Below are 21,403 nucleotides of genomic sequence, written 5' to 3'. Positions count from 1 at the left end.
TCAAGCAGTAGCGCGCTCGCCTGGCATGCGTGCGGCCCGGGTTCGATCCTCAGCACCACATACAAACAAAGATGTTGTGTCCGCTGAAAACTAAAAAATAAATATTTAAATAAATAAATAAATAAATTCAGCAAAGTATTAGGATATAAAATCAACACCCATAAATCAAACACGTTCCTATACATCAGTGATGAATACACTGAAAGAGAAATGAGAAAATTTACTCCATTCACAATAACCTCAAAAATAAATAAATAAATAAAATACCTGGGAATCAATCTAACAAAAGAGGTGAAAGACCTCTACAATGAAAACTATAGAACACTAAAGAAAGAAACTGAAGAAAACCTCAGAAGATGGAAAGATCTCCCATGCTCCTAGATAGGCAGAATTAATATTATCAAAATGGCCATACTACCAAAAGTGTTATACAGATTTAATGGAATTCCTACTAAAATCCCAATAACATTCTTCATAGAAATAGAAAAAGCAATCATGAAATTTATTTGGAAAAATAACAGACCCAGAATAGCTAAAGCAATCCTTAGCAAGATAAGTGAAGCAGAATGCATCACAATACCAGATCTTAAATATACTACAGAGCTATAGTAACAAAAATGGGATGGTATTGGCACCAAAATAGACTTGTAAACTGTACAGAATAGAGAAAACTAAGGCTGGGGATGTGGCTCAAGTGGTAGCGTGCTCGCCTGGCATGCATGTGGGCCGGGTTTGATCCTCAGCACCACATACAAACAAAGATGTTGTGTCCGCCGAGAACTAAAAAATAAATATTAAAAATTCTCTCTCTCTCTCTCTCTCTCTCTCTCTCTCTCTCTCTCTCTCTAAAAAAAAGCATGATTTTAAAAAAAGAATCAATAAATGGAATGGATTCAAACTAGAAAGCTTCTTCTCAACAAAGGAAACAATAACGTGAGGATAGAACCTACAGATTGGGAGAGAATCTTTACCACATGCACCTCCGATAAAGCATTAATCTCTAGAATATATAAAAAACTCAAAAATCTTTTTAAAAAAATCCAATCAATAAATAGGCTAAGGAATTGAACAGACACTTCACTGAAGAAATACAATTGATCAATAAATATATGAAAAAGTTTTCAACATCTCTAGCAATTAGAGAAATGCAAATCAAAACTACTAAGACTTCATCTCATTCCTGTCAGAATGGCAATCATCAAGAATACAGGCAACAATAAATTTTGGTGAGGATGTGGGAAAAAAGGTACATGCATACATTGCTGGTAGGACTGCAAATTGATGCAACCACTATGGAAAGCAGCCATGGAGTTTGCTCAGAAAACTGGGAATGAAACCGCCATTTGACCCAGTTATCCCACTCCTTGGTTTATACCCAAAGGACTAAAATCAGCATACTTGGTGGGGGTTGTGGCTCAGCTGTAGAGTACTCTCCTAGCACATTCGGGGCACTAGGTTCGATCCTCAGGACCACATAAAAATGAAAAAAAAAAAGAAGGAAGGAAGGAAGGAAGGAAGGAAGGAAGGAAGGAAGGAAGGAAGGAAGGAAGGAAGGAAGGAAGGAAAATCAGCATACTATAGTGACGCAGCTCAATTCACAATAGCTAGACTATGGAACCAACCTTGGAGTCCCTCAACAGATGAATGGATAAAGAATATATACTCAATGGAATATTACTCAGCTTTAACAAAGAGTGAAATTGTGGAATTTGCCAGTAAATGGGTGGAGTTGGAGAATATTATGCTAAGAGAAATAAGCCAATCTCACAAAACCAAAGGCTGAATGTTTTCTCTAATATGCGGATGCTAATTCACAAGAAGGCCAGAGGCATTAGGGAAGAATAGCATTACCTTAGATTAGTAGAGGGAAGTGATGAGAGGGAGTGGGGGGATGTGAGGATAGGAAAGATAGTAGAATGAAACATACATTATTATTGTTTGTATATATGTGACTCCATGACCAATGATTCTGCAACATGTACACTCAGAAAAATGAAATTATACCCCATCTATGTATGATATATCAAAGTGCATAAATGCATTCTACTGTCATGTATAACTAATTAAAACAAAGAAAAAATTTTAAAAAAATATTTTGAGTTAACTAGAAATACAATTTATTCTATGGATTGTTATTTTCACATATGCAGCTTATAAATATAGTTTTTACAAAATAACCTTGAAATATTAATTGATGCATCATCAACATTGTATTTGTCATCTTTCTATGTGTGGAATGGGAGATTATACCCAGGCCTTCATGCATGCTAGGTGAGTGCTCTACCACTTAGCTACTTACCCAGCCATCTTAAGAAGATTCTTCAAACTTTAATCATCCTTTAATGACTAAAAAACAGTAGTAAGATAATATTTCAAAGATAATATTTACAATTAGAATTGAAGCTATCCTCCATTGAACCAAATTACCTTAAACTTACCAGGTAACCCAGCATCTACAGAAAGAGTATTTCCTTAATTAAAAATAGTATGCTCTTCAGAGAAGTATCAGTTGAGCTGTTGACAATACCTAATATACTAACAATAGGGACAATTTCTAAGGTGACAAAAAAAATGTGAAAAATAAATATAAAAATAAAGAAAATTTGGGTTGATGTCATGGCTCAGTGCCTAATATGCATGAAGGCCTGGGTTCAATTCTCAGCACCAAATAAATAAATAAATAAGACATTGTGTTCATCTACAACTAAAAACATCTTTAAAAAAATACAGAAAGAATTAACATCAGAAAACTCTTAAGGAGAAAAACAAAAACCACCACTTGATTTCAGACAAGTAGAGTTTAAAAAATGATTAACATAAATGTACCCAAAATTTTTTTAAATTTTGCTTAATGTACATACATATATTTTAAAGAATTTAGTACTGAAAATAATCTTTAGTAGAACTATTTGTAATCTATTATATAATAAACCAATATTTCAAAATATTAGTTTAAAATTATATAATTCTAGTGACTTTTATTACTTCCTTTTGCTCTCAAAATTGTCTGGGTTTAGAGGATAAAATACATTAAATTACATTTCACACTAGTGAGAGAGACCCAAAGACTGATCAATTGATTCGACCTACTTTCACTACCCCATAAATACTTATTCTTTCTCGTTCTCATCTGATGACCTATTAAAGTGAGTATTACATGAGAAATTAAACAAGGATGCCAGAATATTTTGAGATTTAGCTATAAACCATCCCCAGGCAGAACAATTTGAAAATTTCCCCAGTCCTATCTCCAACAGGGACATTTAGGGATCATGGTGCAACTCTTTCTTTGCCTTATAAAAACTGGATATAAAATTAAAATTATAGATCCAGCTTCTTAACCCCAGCAGGAAGGATCACATTTGAACAGTATGTTCCAGGGAAAGTCCTGTTTAAGGAAGAAAGCACAATTACACACACACACAAATCAGTGGTGCAGTAAAAGAATAATATAACCTGGCTACACGAGGTCTCCTCAGGATCACAAAAATGGTTCAGTTTGGAAAAATGATAAGCCTTTTTTATCAAATGAGGAAATCCATATCACTCTTTATAAGAGATTTGGTTTGGGAATAATGGCTGCCTTCTCAACATGGTAAACAAATTCAGTACTGTATCTAAAGAAAAATACTAGAATCAGACCCTCCCTGATACCGAGGACAAGAAAGTCATCATTCCCATATTTGAGAACTGCATTTATTAATATACTCAGAGAAAATAGACAAAGGAAGGAGGGGAGGACAGATGAAAAGAGGGAAGAAGGAAGGAATTCATGAATGATAACCTGGATTGGGGAGTAGCAAACTGTTTCTATAAAGGGTCAGTTAGTAACTATTTTGGACTTCACAGGCTGCACAGTTCCTGGTACATACTCAGCTTTGCTGTTGCAGTGTGAAAGCAGCCACAGATGAAAGGTGAGCAAAGAACAAGGCTGTGCTCCATCCACCAAATATTTACTTGTAGACAGTAAAATTTGAATTTTATACAATTTTCATGTATCACAAAATATGATTCTTCCTTTGATTCTTTTTTTTTTTTAAAGAGAGAGTGAGAGAGAGAGGAGAGAGAGAGAGAATTTTTAATATTTATTTTTTAGTTTTCGGCGGACACAACATCTTTGTTTGTATGTGGTGCTGAGGATCGAACCCGGGCCGCACGCATGCCAGGCAAGCGCGCTACCGCTTGAGCCACATCCCCAGCCCCTTCCTTTGATTCTTTCCCCCATCCATTTAAAAGTATAAAAGCCGTTGCCAGATCCTGAGCTACACAAAACAAATGAACCAGTTGTTCACTCCTGCTTTAGATCATTTTAAGTAATTAATTAAATAATATCTATTAAATATAAACAAACCTATCTAATTGCTTTTTAAATTTTTTTGCCCAAGATTGCAAAGAGTGATCAAATGATGAAAATATTTAATTTTAAAACAGCATTTTTATTTCATTCTCAGAAAAAAAGGATCTGATCTCTGTAGTGGTTAATTATATTCCTGTAAACAGAGTAACCCTTAGGAATTTCAATTTGCTTTGTATCTAATCTGCAAGCCTCCCAGAACTCTCATTGAGACAATGGCGTACACAGTTTCTACATTCATTTCCCACCCACCCGCCCTTTTTTTTTTGGTGCTGAACTCCAGCCAAATAATAAATTACCCTGGGAAATAAAAGGTAGGGGAGAAAGACACAAAGATGGTCTTTGGCCTCATTTTATGAGGACATTCGATCTTAATTTAGAGACGAAAGCTTTTCTACTGAGAGAAGCATGAGAACTGGAAAGATACAGAATTTCTCAGACAACCCTAGTCTGGTAAATTTGCAGGTGACAACACTCCGGTTTCTATAGGTGAGGTTGTAGGTCAGGTGTGTGGGTGTGTCTGTAAACCCACACCCCTTTTTAACCAGAAACATCCAGAGCACACTTTCAGCAAGAGCACTGGCTGGTTCAGGTAAGCAAACAGTTTCCAGATGACTTAAATCAGCAGTCAATCTCTGCTATATTTAAATGATTAGTTTTTGCTCTTTGAAAGTGAGGTTTTCCATAAAGGGTGGGAAAGTGAAATGAAATTATATTTTTCTTCCGGATTTCCTATGCTGATTTCATAGTTTTAGTCTTTATTTATAGTAATGATAGTAAACTTTAATTTAAAAAAATGACTCTTTCAAAATTATGCTAGAAGTGACAATGGTTCTTTTATTGTACATTTTAAGTTTTTGTTTTATTTTAAAACAGAAGTTTTTAACATAATATGCAAGTAAGTGGCTTAGGTTAAATTACTTTTGAAGAGTGACATCCTAGTGTTAGAAAACGCTAACTAGCCAGTTGATAAAGCCTAATTTTAGATATTTGGTTATGCACTTGCAAAGTATATAAACTACTGCAATGTCATATTCAGCTGTGCCCCAAACAGCTTAGCCTTGCAACTGATAATAAAGGACTCTAAGCAAGACATCCTTTACCAATGAAAGTATTATTCAAAAGAAAAAATTCAAGTTGTATTGCTGTCATAGAAATTAGTTAATATCTATTTTAATTTATCAAACAATATAAAATAAAAACTTAAGATTTTCACTTTGAAAGTATTATTTGGCAATAATACAAAAATACTTAAAAATAATGCAGGAGCTGGGACTGTAGCTCTGTGGCAGACAGAGCACTTGCCTAGCATGTGCGAGGCACTGGGTTTGATCCTTAGTACCACATACAAATAAAATAAAGGCATACTACAAAAAAAATTTTAAATAATAATATTTCAGTTCCCATTCAACTCTAAACGTGGTGGGTTTAAAATAGCAGATATGATAAAGTTACATGTTCTTTTTTTTAATGTAGATTCCACCACTTATTTCTGTTCCTAACAGAGAACCTTTCTAATGCTTTCTCCAGATTAACTTTTCCTAGTTCTTCTTCACATCCAAGATCATAGAAGAAGGTAAAGGCAATTTCAGACCCTCTTTTCAAGGAAAATGAACAGAAGTTTATAACAGTTTCCAAACAGTTTCAGGGTTTTTTTTCTTTGTTTGTTTAGCCTACTGTAGTTCATCCATAGACTTTCTTCAAGCTACTAGAGTCAGGTTAAGACCCTTTTCTAGCTGGGTGCAGTGGAACACACCTGTAATCCCAATGGCTCGGGAGGCTGAGGCAGGAGAATCAAGAGTTCAAAGCCAGCCTCAGCAAGGGCAAGGCGCTAAGCAACTCATGAGAACTATCTCTAAATAAAAATACAAAATAGGGCTGTGTTTGTGGCTCAGTGGTAGAGGACTTGCCTAGCATGTGTGAGGCACTGGATTTAATTCTCAGAACCACATATAAATAAATTTTTTAAAAATAATAAAAACCCACCAACAACTAAAAAATATTTTTAAAAAATAAAAAGAAAAAGAAAGAAAGAAAAAGACTCTTTCCCAAGTTGCTTCAGTTTCTCCACCGCACCTCTCAACCTGACTAAACCTGCTCTTCCCACGCTGGGATTTGGTCCCAGCATCACCTATCTCTATCCCTTACTAAAATCTCCCTTCTCTTTTGATTCAGCCTTTAAGATACAAGATGACCAGTCCCTAGGTACAAGCTGACATTCTGAAATGTTTTATGGTTTAATAAGTTATACGAACTTAAATTGAGATCCTTATCAGATACTGTGGTTACTGTTTAACAAGGGTTTTAGTGTCTGTCTACAAAGAAAGTAATAAATGGGAAGGGAAGTAATTTAAATAAAGCTAACCTTAGTGTCAAATAATATCAACTCAGAGAGGAAACAGAAAATATACATCACTACAAAGGAGAAAATACTAGAATGAAAGGAATGAGGAAATGTCTGCAGAAACCTAGAATCTGTAAACTTCACTGCAAAGTTGCTGCTCCCCCATGCTACAATTGCTATTTAACACTGACTACAATATTACAAATGTTTTGCCAATGCTAAGTCATTGTGTCTTATTAATCTTTCAACTTTTCATAATACCTAATACAGTTAAATATAGCAACTTCTGTGTTTGAGCAGAATTTATAAACAGTCTTTTACTGTATTTTGGTCAGGGAATCTCATTATTTTGGTGGGGAACTCACTACTGAATAACACAAGTCAATGAGAAAAATGACAATGAAATTAAGCAAATATATAAATGTGAAGGATATAGGTACGTTTATTTCTATTCTTTATACATATGTTTAATTCATAGCAATTGAAAATATTTTATTTTAAAAAAGAGCTGAATTTATAAACTGAGGGGCAAAAGGCTGAGTACCTGCTGACATGTAACTACAGAGACAAGACTGATCTATACTCAATTTTTCCTCTGATTTCCATTTTAAGCAATGTTTCTTGGTGCCTAATCTCATTTTGATATAGAGTTAGAGTGTTCTATTAGACTATTAGATTCAGAAGAAGCAAAAGACAAAGACCATTCCTGCATGCTAAAGTCACCTTTGCATTGCACTTTGCAGTTGAAATGTGATTAACACCATCTTAGTTGAGTCTCACTGGTAGGCTGTGTGCACTACAGGGCAATCCAGAAGCAGGATCGTGAGTCCTCATCTTGTTCTCTTTCAACTACATCTCACCATGACCAGGGTGTACAGAACCTGACTTTTTGCCACCTGTACATTTGCTAAATTAATTGAATTTTTAAAATATTTTTAAAATAAAATGTGAACCAAAGTTGTAGGTGGTTACACTGTGTGAAATTAAAGAGTGACCTGTCAGCACAGGTTCTATCCAGCTCTTAGCCAATGTCTTTTAATCACAGCCTGAAGGAAGCCACTAGATACTGAAAATGCCTTTTGTCATCTAGCTTCTTCTGAGGGGTTCTCTGGAAGACATCATGTTACACTCAGCTTTGGCCCTGTGCCTCTTATTTATCACAGTTTCTTCCAGCCTTGCCCTTGTAATCAGAAAGGAAAAGAGACCTCCACAGACCCTGTCAAGAGGTACTGTAATCTCATTTTATTTTCTAAACTCAATCACTTGGATTGTTTTAAAAATACCTAATATTTTCACTAGTATGAAGCAAAGAATGAACTAGATGTTTGTTGCATATGACAAACTTGAGTTAAAAAAGAAAGAAGGAACCAATAAAGATTTTAGGCAGTGAATCAAACTAATCCTCAAATAATAATAATTTTTGTATCTTTTGTAGAAATAGTGGGAAATTGATTTGATATCTATAATTTGGTAATTAGAATCCTAGAAAATTATTGATCGATATGTTATAACGATATCCTAAAAGCAATTTAAGATTCAGAATTTGCTCAGATTCCCAGTCTTCTATTTATTAAGGCAAGAAAATAATTTGGAATGATTTTATCCAAGGTTACTCAGAAAATGATACTTTATCCCAAAAGCTGAGAATTTTGGTTAACCCTGTTGTTGCTATAATGACTCCGGAAATAACGGCAGTTTTAGACATCAATCTAGACTTGTCATTGGGTATGGTTTAGAAAACATTTCTAATTTTGTACTTACTATTTTTACTTTGTCCTAAGAAACTAATATATCTTCATGTAGGAAAAGAAAGTGTTCTGAAGAAAAAATTTTCAGAGTTGGTTCTTATCTTTCCAATTAACAAAATCATTTGTCCCCACGTTTAATTCAAAACTATCGGTATAATCACAAAGCACTTGACCACTATTTGGTAATGTGAATTGGGCAAACAAATTGAGATCAACCATAGTGTAATTTCAAATTCTAAAGCACTGCCTGACTTTCCAAGTCCATTCATTTCTTAACAGATATACTGAGTACCAGCCAAGTACATCCATCATTATTTACTAAGTTCAACTTCAGTTGAACCATCATACTAACTATATCTAGAAAGGCAATACTTTTTTGTTAAAGTAGTAAAAATGGAAAATATGTTCCTAGATATAATTTATTATATAGATCTTATCAGGTTCAAGGCCATGGGCCTATTTGACTCACAGTCCTAAATCCTTCATACTATAATCTAAATGGACAGCACTCTTTGTAAGCCAGTTATAAATGTGTATCCTTAACACCACATGCTAGCCAACTGCTTAGTAGCTGAGTTAAATGTCGGGAGTTAGATATCTGCTTACCAAAACCCACCCAGAGCTCTTCTGTAGTCCTTAATTAATATATTGATTTCTCCCTTCTACTTCAGGATGGGGTGATGACATCACTTGGGTACAAACTTATGAAGAAGGTCTCTTCCATGCTCAGAAAAGGTAAAATACCTCTCAGTTAATTTTCATAGATTATACAGATGCCTCATAAAAGTACTCAAAACAGGCACGTAAGCTTTTGAAGGGTTGCCACACATATTTGTTCTACTCTTGTATTTGGTTTGAAAAAATAGTTGCTGTTAGAATAGATTTTTTTTAGTTAAAAAAAAGGCTATAAATACCACTATATTAAATTCTTCATCACCTTAGCAAGCTTTTGAATATAAGTTGTATAAACAAAATAGTATTACTAATTGGGCATAATATAAGCTTAAATAGGAAACTGATTTAAGCCAACAATCCTTCAGCTTGTCTGTTTATCAAAACAATCTGGGGCCTTTTTCAAACTCATATTCATAGTTGATCAACCAAATACTCAATGGCCAAAAGTTTTTATCCTTAAAGACCTATTAAATATTTGAGAAACCTTGTATTTTTTACATCTCCCCAAGAATTTATCAAATATCTAAAGAACATCCAATTCCAATATTCCTTCAAGAAATAATATACCAAATTAAATGAGAATTGGTTAAGCATTCTCAAAACCTGCCAAATATTACAAAAATAGAGAAGTCTACAGAATATTATTTTCAAATATTAATTTAACAAACAACATATCAGTAAAGTACAGCCTGGGTAAAATGAGGTTTAGTCTGAAAGTTCCAGGATGATTAAAGATTAAGAAACATATTAAATAAAATAATTTAATATGTGTAAAGAGGCAAATCATACAGTATCTTTCATCTCCACAAATGCTGGAAAGATGTTTAATAGAATACAGTATCTATATCTGAAATTTTTAAGCTGATATTTTAAAATATTAATTGATTTAAACTGAACTTAACAAGAAAAAAATAAAAGTTAATATCATGTTTACTGGGATAACAAAGAGAAGTCCCTCATTCATGTCTGAATAAGATGTCTGCCATAGTATGCTGATTTTAAGTCCTCTGGGTACTAGAAGAATGAGAGTTTTTATTCCATTTTTCGTATGATCTATTAAAATGCATTCTACTGTCATGTATAACTAATAAGAATAAATTTAAAAATCTAAAAAAAAAAGATGCTCCCCATCAGCACAACTATTAACTATTATTCTGGAGGTATAGACAATGAGACTAAGTGACAGTGTAAAAGTATAAAATTTGGAAAGGAGAGGATACAAGTATCTTTGCGTATGATGCCTGCATACATGAAAAACTGAAGGAAAATAAAAACTAGATGGAATAATGAAAACTCAAACTACATGAGAATAAATTAACATAGAAGTCAATAACAGAACTTAAATACATGAGAGTACATTCAAAAAATTTTAAAATATCCTACTTAAAATGGCAACCAAAAAGTTTAAATAACTCAGAATAAACTTGGCATAAAATGTAAAAAAGTTATTGAACTAAAATTAACTTGATAACCTAGAAAACTTAATTCCTATATACAAAACTTACCAAGACTGAAGCATGAAGAAATAAAAAAATTGAATAAACCAATGAGCAAAGAGATTTTATTCATAATAAAAATCTCCCATCAAAGAAAAGTTAAGGATCTGAAAACATTATTGCTGACTTCTACTAAGTTTTTAAAGAACTAATACTAATCCTTCTAAACTCTCCCAGAAAATTGAAGAGAAAAGACTATTGCAGGGCTGGGGTTGTGGCTCAGTGGTAGAGCGCTTGCCTAGTATGTGTGAGGCAGTGGGTTCAATTCTCAGCACATCATATAAATAAATAAATAAAGGCCCAGCAACAACTAAAAAACATATATTTAAAAAAAATTAAAAATTTGAAAAAGAATATTGCAAAACTCATTTAGTAAGGCTAGCATTACCCTGCTAAAAAGTCAGACAAGGACACTATAAAAAAGAAAATTAGTACTGGGGATGTAGCTCAATGGCAAAGCACCCTGGGTTTGATTCCCTGTATTAAAACAAAACAAAAAACAAACCAAAAGAATGATTCACCATGATTGAGTAGAATTTATCCCTGGGATGCATTTAACATATGCGAATCAGTAAATATGAGATACACCACTTTCAAAGAATGAAAGACAAAACTCGGATGATCATTTCAGTAGATTCAGAAAAGCATTTGACAAAATTCAACATCCATTTAAAATAAAAACTCTCGACAAATTAGATACAGAAGGGACGTGCCTCAACACAGTAAAGCCCTGTGATGAGCCCATAGCAACAATGTTCAATGGTGAAAGGTGGAAAGATTTTTCTAAAAGATCAGGAATAAAACAAGGATGCTCACTCTTACCACTTCTGTTCAACATAGTACTATTAGAAGTTCTGCCCATGTAATTAAGCAAGAGAGAAAAGTATCCAAATCAGGAGTTTAATTTCCCTGTTTGCATGTGATAAAATCTTATACAGAATAAGCCTGAGAAAGATTCCACCAAAAGCCATTAGAACTAAAAAAAATGAATTTCATAAAGCTGCAGGGGACAAAATCAATATATGAAAATCAATAGTGTTTCCATACACTAACCATGAACCATACAAAAAAGAATCAAGAAATCAATCCCATTTATAATAGCTATCAGTGTATGTATGTACACACTGTCCCCCCACCTCTCAAGGTGGCAAAATATCTATGCACTGAAAACTATAAAACATAGATGAAAGAAACTGAAGAGAACACAAAGAAATGGGATTATCCAAGGACTGGAGAAATTAATATTGTTAAAATGTCCTCAGTACTCAAAGCAATCTATAGATTCAATACAATCCCTATCAAAATTTTAATATTTTCCACAGAAATGAATAAAAACTATCCTAAGAAGACAAAAATCCTGATAGTCAAAACAATCTTGAGCAGAAAGAACAAAGCTAGAGGCATCGTAATTCCTGATTTCAAAATCAACTACAAAGCTATAGAAATAAAAATAGCATGATACTAGCATAGAAACGAACCCATGTGTTTTTCCATGAAACACAGTGGAAAACCTAGATATAAACCCACACATTCATAGTGAATTGATTTTTTTTTTTTTTTTGGTGCCAGGGATTGAGTCCAGGGTCATCCTCATGTCAAGCACATGCTTTGCCACCAGGAAACACCCCTAATCTGTAGTCAATTGATATTTGATGAAGATTCTAAGGATACATATGGGATAAATCAGTCTCTTCAAAAAGTAGAGCTTGTAAAACTAGGTATCCACTAGCAGAATAATTAAATCAGAACTTCATCTCATACCATACACAAAAATCAAGCAAAAATGGATTAAAGATTTATTTGCTTACTTATTTGGGGATATTACAGGTATTGAACTCAGGGGAATTCGACCACTGAGCCCACATCCCCAGTCCTATTTTGTATTTTATTTAGAGACAGGGTCTCACTGAGTTGCTTAGTGCCTCGCTTTTGCTGAGACTGGCTTTGAACATTCAATCCTCCTGCCTCAGCCTCCCGAGCTGCTGGGATTACAGGCGCATGCCACCACAACTGGCTTGGATTAAAGATTTAAATGTTAAAACATTCAACTGTAAAACTACTAGAAGAAAACAGGAAGCAAGTTCTAGATTTTGGTCTGAGCAATGGTTATTTGAATAAGACCCCAAAAGCAATGGTAATGAAAGCAAAAACAGAAGAATGGGATTACATCAGACAAAAAAGTTTCAGCACAACTAAGGAAACAATCCACAAAGTAAAGAACCTGTGGAATGGGAGGACATATTTGCAAACCTTGCATCTGAAAAGGGGTTAATGTCAACATATATTAGGAACTCAAATTACTTAACAAAACAGGTAATGGGCAAAGTAGATATATAAATGGCCAACAGATAAAATAGCCAACATCTCTCATCATCAGAGCAATACAAATTAAAACCACAGAAGATATTACTGCATCTGTTAGATCAGCAATTACAAATAAAATGAAAGATAGCAAGTGTTGGCGAGGATAAGGAGGAAAAAGAACCCTTGTACACTGTTGATGGGATTATAAATTAGCATAGTCATTTTGGGAAACAACATCATTTCCTCAAAACACCAAAAATAAAATTACCATATTATCCAGCAATACCACTACTGGGTATGTACACCAAAGGCATGCTGCGGAGACATGTTCATTGCCACACTAATCACAATAGCCAAGATATAGAAACTACCTGTGTGTCCATCTAGGGATAAATGGATTTATAAAATGTGGTATATACTCATGATAGAATATTATTCAGCTTTAAAAAACTAACTTCTGTGATTTGCAACAATATGGATGAACCTAGAGAACATTATGTTAAATAAGCCAGGCAGAGAGAGAGAAATACTATATAAAATCGCCTATATGTGGAATCTAAAGAAGTTATATACATAAGTAGAAAGGAGAATGGTGGTTGCCAGAAACTGGAGGAGGCAAAGGGGAGGATGGGAAAGGAGAAAGGTTGGACAGCAGGTGCAAAGCTGCATTTACATGGGAGGAGTAAGTTCTGATGTTCTATTGCACAGCAAGGTAACTATATTCATAATAATGTAGATTTCAAAATAAATAGAAAGTTTTTAAATAGTCCCACCATTAAGAAATGATAGTTATTTGAGTTGACGTTTAGGCTAAAAAGAAGCAGCCAAAAAATAATGAAAAAATGCTCAGCCTCACTAATCACAAGAAAATGACGTACTAAAACCACAATGAAGTTTCAGTTCACACCTTTAGATCGGGTATGATCAAAAAGATGAAAACCAACACAACCTGGCTAAAACATAGAGAAAAAGGAACCCTTGCTCATAGTTGATGGGAACATAATGTAGTAAGAGCCATTATGAAAAACAGTATGGAGTTTTCTCAAAAACTTAAAAATTAAAGCAAAATTGATGAACACACAGGTATATATCTAAAGGATATAAAATCAATATGGTTATTTGCAAGAACAAGGATGAATCTGGAGGATATTGTGTTGTTTGAAATAATTCAGGCACAAAGCAACAAATATCACATGATCTAACTTATATGTGGAGTTTTAAAATGTCAAACTCAGAAAAAGTAATCATGGTTACCAGAGTATGACAGTGGAGAGGAGAGTACTGGGGAGATATTGGTTATAGGACACACATTTCAATTAGGAAGAATATATTCAAGAGAGACATTATGCATCATGATGACAATAACTATTGTCATATAGTTATTAATGTTATTATGTTATTAACAATGTTATTAACTAATAACATTATATTTTTGAAAATTGCCAAGAGAGTAGATTTTACTTGTTCTTATCATAAAAAAAAGTATGTGAAGAAATGCTTATGTTTAAAAACTTGATTTAGACACATTATAACATAGAGATGTATCTAAACATCATGTTATACACAATAAATATAGAAAACTAAAATAAACATCAGTATCTGCAATTCTCCCTGTCAACTAAATTGGTCATCTGTTAATAGAATATTTTACATGATGAGTGGTAGGAAACATAGATTTTGAAATAGTTAGTACTAAAGAGAATTTGATAACCATCTGTGAAAAGATTAAAAAATTGGATTCTTAACTTCACACATTTATATCAAAACAGATTACAAAGATGGATTTTATAAAAAATTAAATAATTAAGGTACCAGAAGATACTACTTCAAACATGTACTTAAGTCCTTATAATAAGGGAAGTCTAAGATTAGGGTGAGATGAAAATAAAGCTATTCAGTTCTCATCCTAGCTCCTCCTCTTGCCTTACCACATTCCTGCCCTTAATTGTGGCCCAATTAAAAGGAGAAAATAAAAAGAAGGAACTAAAATATGTAGTATATTGAATGCATGAATTTTCTGCATAACAAATAAATACACATAAGCAAAGGAAGAAGGCAGAGAAAGAGGAGAACTGTAGTATATATTACAAAGGTGAATTTCTCTAGTATACAAAATATTCCTAAAAATTAATAGAAGAAAGTTAAGTCAATAGAAAAAAAAAGTAGCAAAGGATGTGGTAGTTCCAGAACAGAAAAATAAGTAACTCAAACATAAGATAGGCTTATTTATAAGATAATAGAACCACCTTAACTTCTGTCTTACTACTGGATTAAAAAGTTTAAAACTTGTGAACTAGTTTTAGTGAAAGTAGAGAAAGTAGTTACTACTCACATTACCCGAGTGAATATAAATTGGTACAGCTTTTATGCAGAATATACATCAAAATTATAAATGCACATACTCTTCAACCTAGAAATTCTGTTTCTGAAACTTATTCACAGAAATACCTACCCATCCATAAAAGCATATGTAACTACATATTCACCAAAGAAATGTTTATATAAATCTAAATGTTTAGAAGCAATCTAAAATGGGAGATTGGAACAATTTAAATACCCATCTTCAAGAAGACTGATTTATATTAAAATATATCCATTTAATGGAATATTACACAAAAGGATCATATCTATGATACATTTATGCAAATACATGTGTGTTTGTATTTGTGGTTTTTATTTTATTGTATTTTTTAGATAGGGTCTTGCTAAGGTACTCAAGCTGACCTCCAAACACAGGATCCTCCTGTTTTAGTCTCTGAGTTGTTAAATATAGGCATATGTCATTTCACCCAATCTGGTTTGGTTTGTTTTTTTTTTTCCCTTGCAGTACTAGGGATTGAACCCAGGGCTTTGTGCATACTAACCAAGTGCTGTACCATTGAGTTACATCCACAGCCCTATATTTTTTTAAATTTAAAGAAAGAAATATGTATATATGCATGCACATACACGTGTACATAAATCTGGACTTATACAATATATATACATACTCAAGAAAACCTATGGAAGGGACCCTGAGAAATAATAATACTGCTTACATATGGAAGACAGCAGGGGGAAGAAGAATTTTTACTGCTTTAACTTTTGAATTTTAAACCAGCTGAATTTGTCATCTATTTAAACAAACAAAAGTAGAGAATTTAGAGACTTTATGAAGATTATTCACCAAATGATGATAAGCATTGAGGCTTTTGCAGCCTCTAATTCTAGAGTCTCTAAAGTACAACTACTAATACTCTTTCTCTCAACTTAGGTTTCTTACCATCTGAAGTGCCAGTTCACAAGGTTTTAACTTAGAGGCCACCCACCCTTTTTATACACTGTGAAAGCTAAAAATTATTATTACATTTTAAAATGTTTAATAAAAATCAAAAGAATAATATTTTGTGACATGTAAAATTCAAATTTTAGTGCCCATAAAATAAAGTTCTACTGCAACAGCCACACTTGTTTTTTAAACATATTCTTTATGGCTGTTTCTGTGTGATGATGGCAGAGTTGAGTACTTGCAAATGAAACCATGTGGCCTACAAACTCTCAAATATTTACTTTCTGCTCCTACTAGAAAAAAAAAATTTGGAACCTTATTTTAGACTGTTGCTACTTCTGCCAAAAATGTTCCTGTGCTTTTCTTGAAATGAAAGAGTGTCTCCGTTTGAATGTGTGAACAGCTCATTCATAACTGAACCCTTAAGAGTGAGTCTTCTATGTGCCTGATAAATTTTTCCTTGGATTCAAATTGCCCAGAAATCTAAAGGTCAAGTTAGTTCTCCAAGAGTTACTTCAATCCCTTTTCCTGAACACTGCTAGGATTGTTTCTAGTGGTTGTGTAGTTGCTGAAAAGAAACCGTAGTATGTCAAGAAAACAGGACTCAACACTAAACTGTTGGTCTATGTCTCAGGACAACTACACCCCCTAAATTCAAACAAAGAGGTTGTCTAATGGCAAAATTACTTGGTTGATGCTTATAATATCTGAGTTCCAGAGCTGAGAGAATAGATTTTAAGTGTTATCAACATAAAAAAAATCAAGAAATATTCTTACACTTAGTTTTCTACTAACAAAAAGTGGGGATAATATTTCATTCGTTGGACTCTAGTCTTTTTCACCAATAAGTTTGAAGTTGTTGGAAAATGCCAGCTTTCCAGCAATGTTATAAATCTTCACAGGTAAGTTGTAGGGTTTATTTTTAACTAAAATTTATTTGAATCCCAAATTGGAAGATTAAAGAAAATTATTAACAGTTTGAAATTTATGTTTAACACTTATTGAAACTGAAATATTGGGTACAGCATAGACTTGTGCAAGGAGAGCAATTTATATGATTATATCTATTAATTATATTTTTAAAAGACTTATGCTGAATATATCAGAATCCATCTCCTTTGATATTCACAATATTCTCAGGATTAAAGTTGCATTTTAAAATTCATCCCATATACCTTAGTCTATTTGTATTGCTATAACAAAATACCTGAAGCTAGGTAATTTATAAAAAGAGGTTTATTTAGTTCACAGTTTGGGAGGTTCAAAAGTATGGCACCTGCATCTGCTTGAATCTGGTGAGGGACTCATGGCAGATGGCATCACACAGCATGAGTACATGTAGAAAGGAGACTCAATGGAAGTTCCAGGCTCACTGAGAACAATGCATTCTTTTGGGAACTAATCCAATCCCAGGAGACCAGACCCACTTCAATGAGACAGCACTAATACATTCATTAGTATGGAGCCCCATGACCTCATTACCTTATAACTAGGCCCCACTCTTACCTCCACCACACTGGGCACCAATCATTCAGTACAAAACCTTTGGGGGAACAAACCGCATCCAAACCATAACATATCAAAATCATAGTTGTTACACCTTACTATAGTTAATATTCTCATTATTCTTTTAAAGCAAAGAGCAAGGAAGTAAATTGGTAAGTGCTAACTCAAGTACTGCCATTAAAACTTTTTTTCAGAGTTAAAATCAAAATGACCCTGAAAAATATATTCATATGAAATCTTCAATTAGGCTGTTTACAAATTGTAAATTGGTATAAGAAAGAATGTGGAAATTGTCAAATATTACTAGATTTTTTTGTAAAAATAAACATTTGATGGTCCTGAAATCATATACCAAATATTCATTAGCAATGAATATTTTGTTCATAATATCTTTTCATCTTTGGAGATAGAATTAATTTTTATTTATCTAACTGCACTATCACGTACATAAGACTCAACCACTATGTTTGTTAAGCTGCAGATTCGTGGACCTCGTAGCTAGCAATTTTAATTGAGCAGGTCTAGGACAGTCTAGGCTAGCTCATAGCTAGCCTATAAATTTACATTCCTAATATGCTACTTGATGACCTTCATGCTATCAGTTCTGGGGCCACACTGCTATAGACTACATTGCTATGATGTGTGAATCTAAGATTATAAATCTTACCAAATATAACAAAACTGGGCAGGGGATATAGCTCAGTTGGTAGAGTTCTTGCCTTGCAAGCACAAGGCCCTTGGTCCGATCCCCTGCACCACAGAAAAAGAAAAAAAATAAATAAATAAATCCATGACCATCTTAAAAACTAAATAAATAAATAACAAAACTTTGTCTAATTCCACTGTATGTTTTGTCTTGATATTAATCTCCTGACATTTCCACACTGCCTTTTTAGTAACAAGCCATTGATGGTTATTCATCACTTGGAAGACTGTCAATACTGCCAAGGTAATTTTATTTCTGAGATCCTATTATATGTCCAATATGAAGTAGAAACGTGACTGATAAGAACAGTTATGAGAATACTACACAAACCCCATTTTAAAAGAGTACCACCATTTTATCAAGATGCTTGAAGTCCACAATGATTGCTAGAATGTATTTCTATCAAATGCCCTTTGAAATTTAATATCCCTTTTCCTCCCATAAAAAAAGGAGAGCAAGTGGGAAAATGTGCGGAAAGAACTTGTTTTAACCAATAAGTCAATAAGAGTTAAAACTAGTGTCCCCATTAATGATTATTCCTTCATGTTTCTGTGGACAGACTGTCACTCATTGCTTCCCAGTGAGGGACTAAGTGGCAAAAGGTCAACAAACCATTTATACCCACGTTATTGCTGCAAACAAATTCAAAACACAAGGTTTGTTTTGTAATGTTATATTGAAGATGTTTTGATCCTTAAAACTAAAATTTTATTTTCCCTCACAGCACTAAAAAAAGTATTTGCCCAAAATGAAGAAATACAAGACATGGCTCAGAATAATTTCATCATGTTGAATCTCATGGTACATGAAATCAACAATATTTTCTTTTTTTATCGTTCCATTATGATCTTTAAAAATAGTGGAATTGTGATATATTCCTATGTGCATATAACAGTTCAGTCAGTTTTATTGTCCAGTACCTTTCTTTTTCCTCCCTTCCTCCCTCTCCCTATTCCCATCCTCTATTCTACTGATCTTCCTTCTATTTTCATGAAAATCTCTTTTCTACTATTTTTTTTCCTCCTAGCTTCCACGTAGGAAAGAAAACATGACCCTTGAGTTTCTGAGTGTGACTTATTTCCCTAACATGATGTTCTTCAGTTCTATCCATTTACTACAAATGATATAAATGTCCTTCTTTATGGCTGTGTAAACAATGTTTTCTTAATATCATAATTTAATGGAAGATTTGAATCCTTTTATTCTATTTTCAAAACATACAGAGTTAAGTAAATTGGTTGATATAGAATATTATATAGAATCATAAAAGGCCAAAATTTATAATCTACTATAGTTCACATAAGATATTTTTATATTAACTGTCAAAAACCATCTAATCCAATAACAGTCATTTCTTTCTTCTGCTAGCATGAGACCACTGACAAGAATTTATCACCTGATGGGCAGTATGTGCCTAGAATCATGTTTGTTGGTATGTGTATAATCTCATTGTGTCAGATTTACAAAATTGGTATGATTCTCAGCATTCTTGATTCTATTTGTTTTTAAATGCTAGCTCAAATACTATTATTTTTAAAGGGAAGTCATTTCTAACAAATTGTATTATGCTATCAATTCTATAATAAAATTTCACTATATTATTTGCAAAGTTTCTTTTTAAAAAGCAACTTATGCTATTAAATCAATATCCCAATGTATATCCAGTACGGTGCCCCAGACCAGTGAGAATTATAACAGTTATAACACACTAAAAGGAAAATTTAGGTTAATTCATCATGAATTCACATGTAAAAGAAATTAATTTTGCTTATAAATTTACTTGACTTTTGTTTTAGAGTGGGAGGGGAAAAATGATTTTCAAAACATGTTGAATAGTATTTCAGTGACTTGTTTTATTGTTTTGTTTTATTTTTTCTTGACAGACCCTTCCTTAACAGTCAGAGCTGATATAACTGGAAGATACTCTAACAGATTGTATACATATGAACCTCAGGATTTACCAATATGTAAGTATTTAAGAATTGCCTTGGACAGTGTAATAGCTGACCCCTGACTGTTAAAAGGGCCAATGAAGGCCTATATCAGCACTGTCACAAACTCCTACCTCTCACCAAAATCTGAATTTCTGGGGCACCCCAGAATCTCAGGGATGCTGAAGAATTCTTGTGATCACTAAATTCTGGGACAACTGAAAGAACTTTGTATGCATTACAATGACATAACCTCAAGGTAGTGCATTCTTTTTGTGTAAAAAAAAAAATTACATATGATTTCCTCAAATTATAACACTGAAATGTTTTTGTCTTTAAGAACTATGAGCAAGAAGGTAGAGACTTAGGACTTCAATCCATTTTATACAACCTCTATTATTAGCTGTATTAAATAAGACAATTATGCCTCTCAGATCCAGCAATACTGGGTCAGTTAATAACTGATTAAAGAGAAAATACCTACTCCCTCTGATAAATTGTTTATCATAAAGAAATTTGATCTGATCTAATCTGTAAATTCACATGTATATCTTTAGCATAAAATTCTTCAGTGTCAGTTGATGAATTCTCATGTTTTCAAAGCTATTAATTTAAATCGACTTATTTCAGATCCTAGCAACAATTATTACATATGATTACTTTCATTTACTAATATTTCAATGTCTGTTTACTCTTATTTCAGTGATAGAAAACATGAAAAGAGCATTAAGACTTATTCAATCAGAGTTATGAAGAATGATGGAAAATGTCTTTATAATTCTGAGGTCAAATACCATGAAGAAAACATCTGACTTACTGACAAAACCTAAATGTGCAAATATATGGATTTTGTAATGCTATTTAGATTTTTTAAATGTGTTTTAAATATTCTTGTGACAATATAATGATATTTCAATAAATGTTGTTAAGACATGAACATGACAATGTAGTAGTTCAACTTCTATTTGCATCAATAGCAAGAAAGCCTGTATAAGCCAAGAGTTAGGAAAGAGGTGTCTATTCTATTTCTTCACATCTCACCTCTCACTCTACCAACAACTCATCTAATTT

The 21,403-nt window shown here is 33.1% G+C and overlaps 1 protein-coding gene across 1 annotated transcript; it reads left to right on the top strand.

Moving 5' to 3' along the window:
* The first annotated feature begins 7,818 nt into the window (after positions 1-7,818).
* Positions 7,819-21,085, top strand: Agr3 (anterior gradient 3, protein disulphide isomerase family member). Its single transcript, XM_026408829.2, has 7 exons — positions 7,819-7,924; positions 9,118-9,181; positions 18,592-18,644; positions 19,126-19,202; positions 19,770-19,833; positions 20,285-20,368; positions 21,036-21,085. The coding sequence occupies exons 1-7, from the start codon at positions 7,819-7,821 to the stop codon at positions 21,083-21,085; spliced, it is 498 nt and encodes a 165-aa protein (XP_026264614.1).
* The last annotated feature ends 318 nt before the right edge of the window (positions 21,086-21,403 follow it).

The sequence above is a fragment of the Urocitellus parryii genome, chromosome 3, assembly GCF_045843805.1.
Source record: "Urocitellus parryii isolate mUroPar1 chromosome 3, mUroPar1.hap1, whole genome shotgun sequence".
NCBI classification, from domain to species: domain Eukaryota; kingdom Metazoa; phylum Chordata; class Mammalia; order Rodentia; family Sciuridae; genus Urocitellus; species Urocitellus parryii.
The sequence above is the reverse complement of the archived record's forward strand: the minus strand, read 5'-3'. Positions and strand labels throughout refer to the sequence as shown.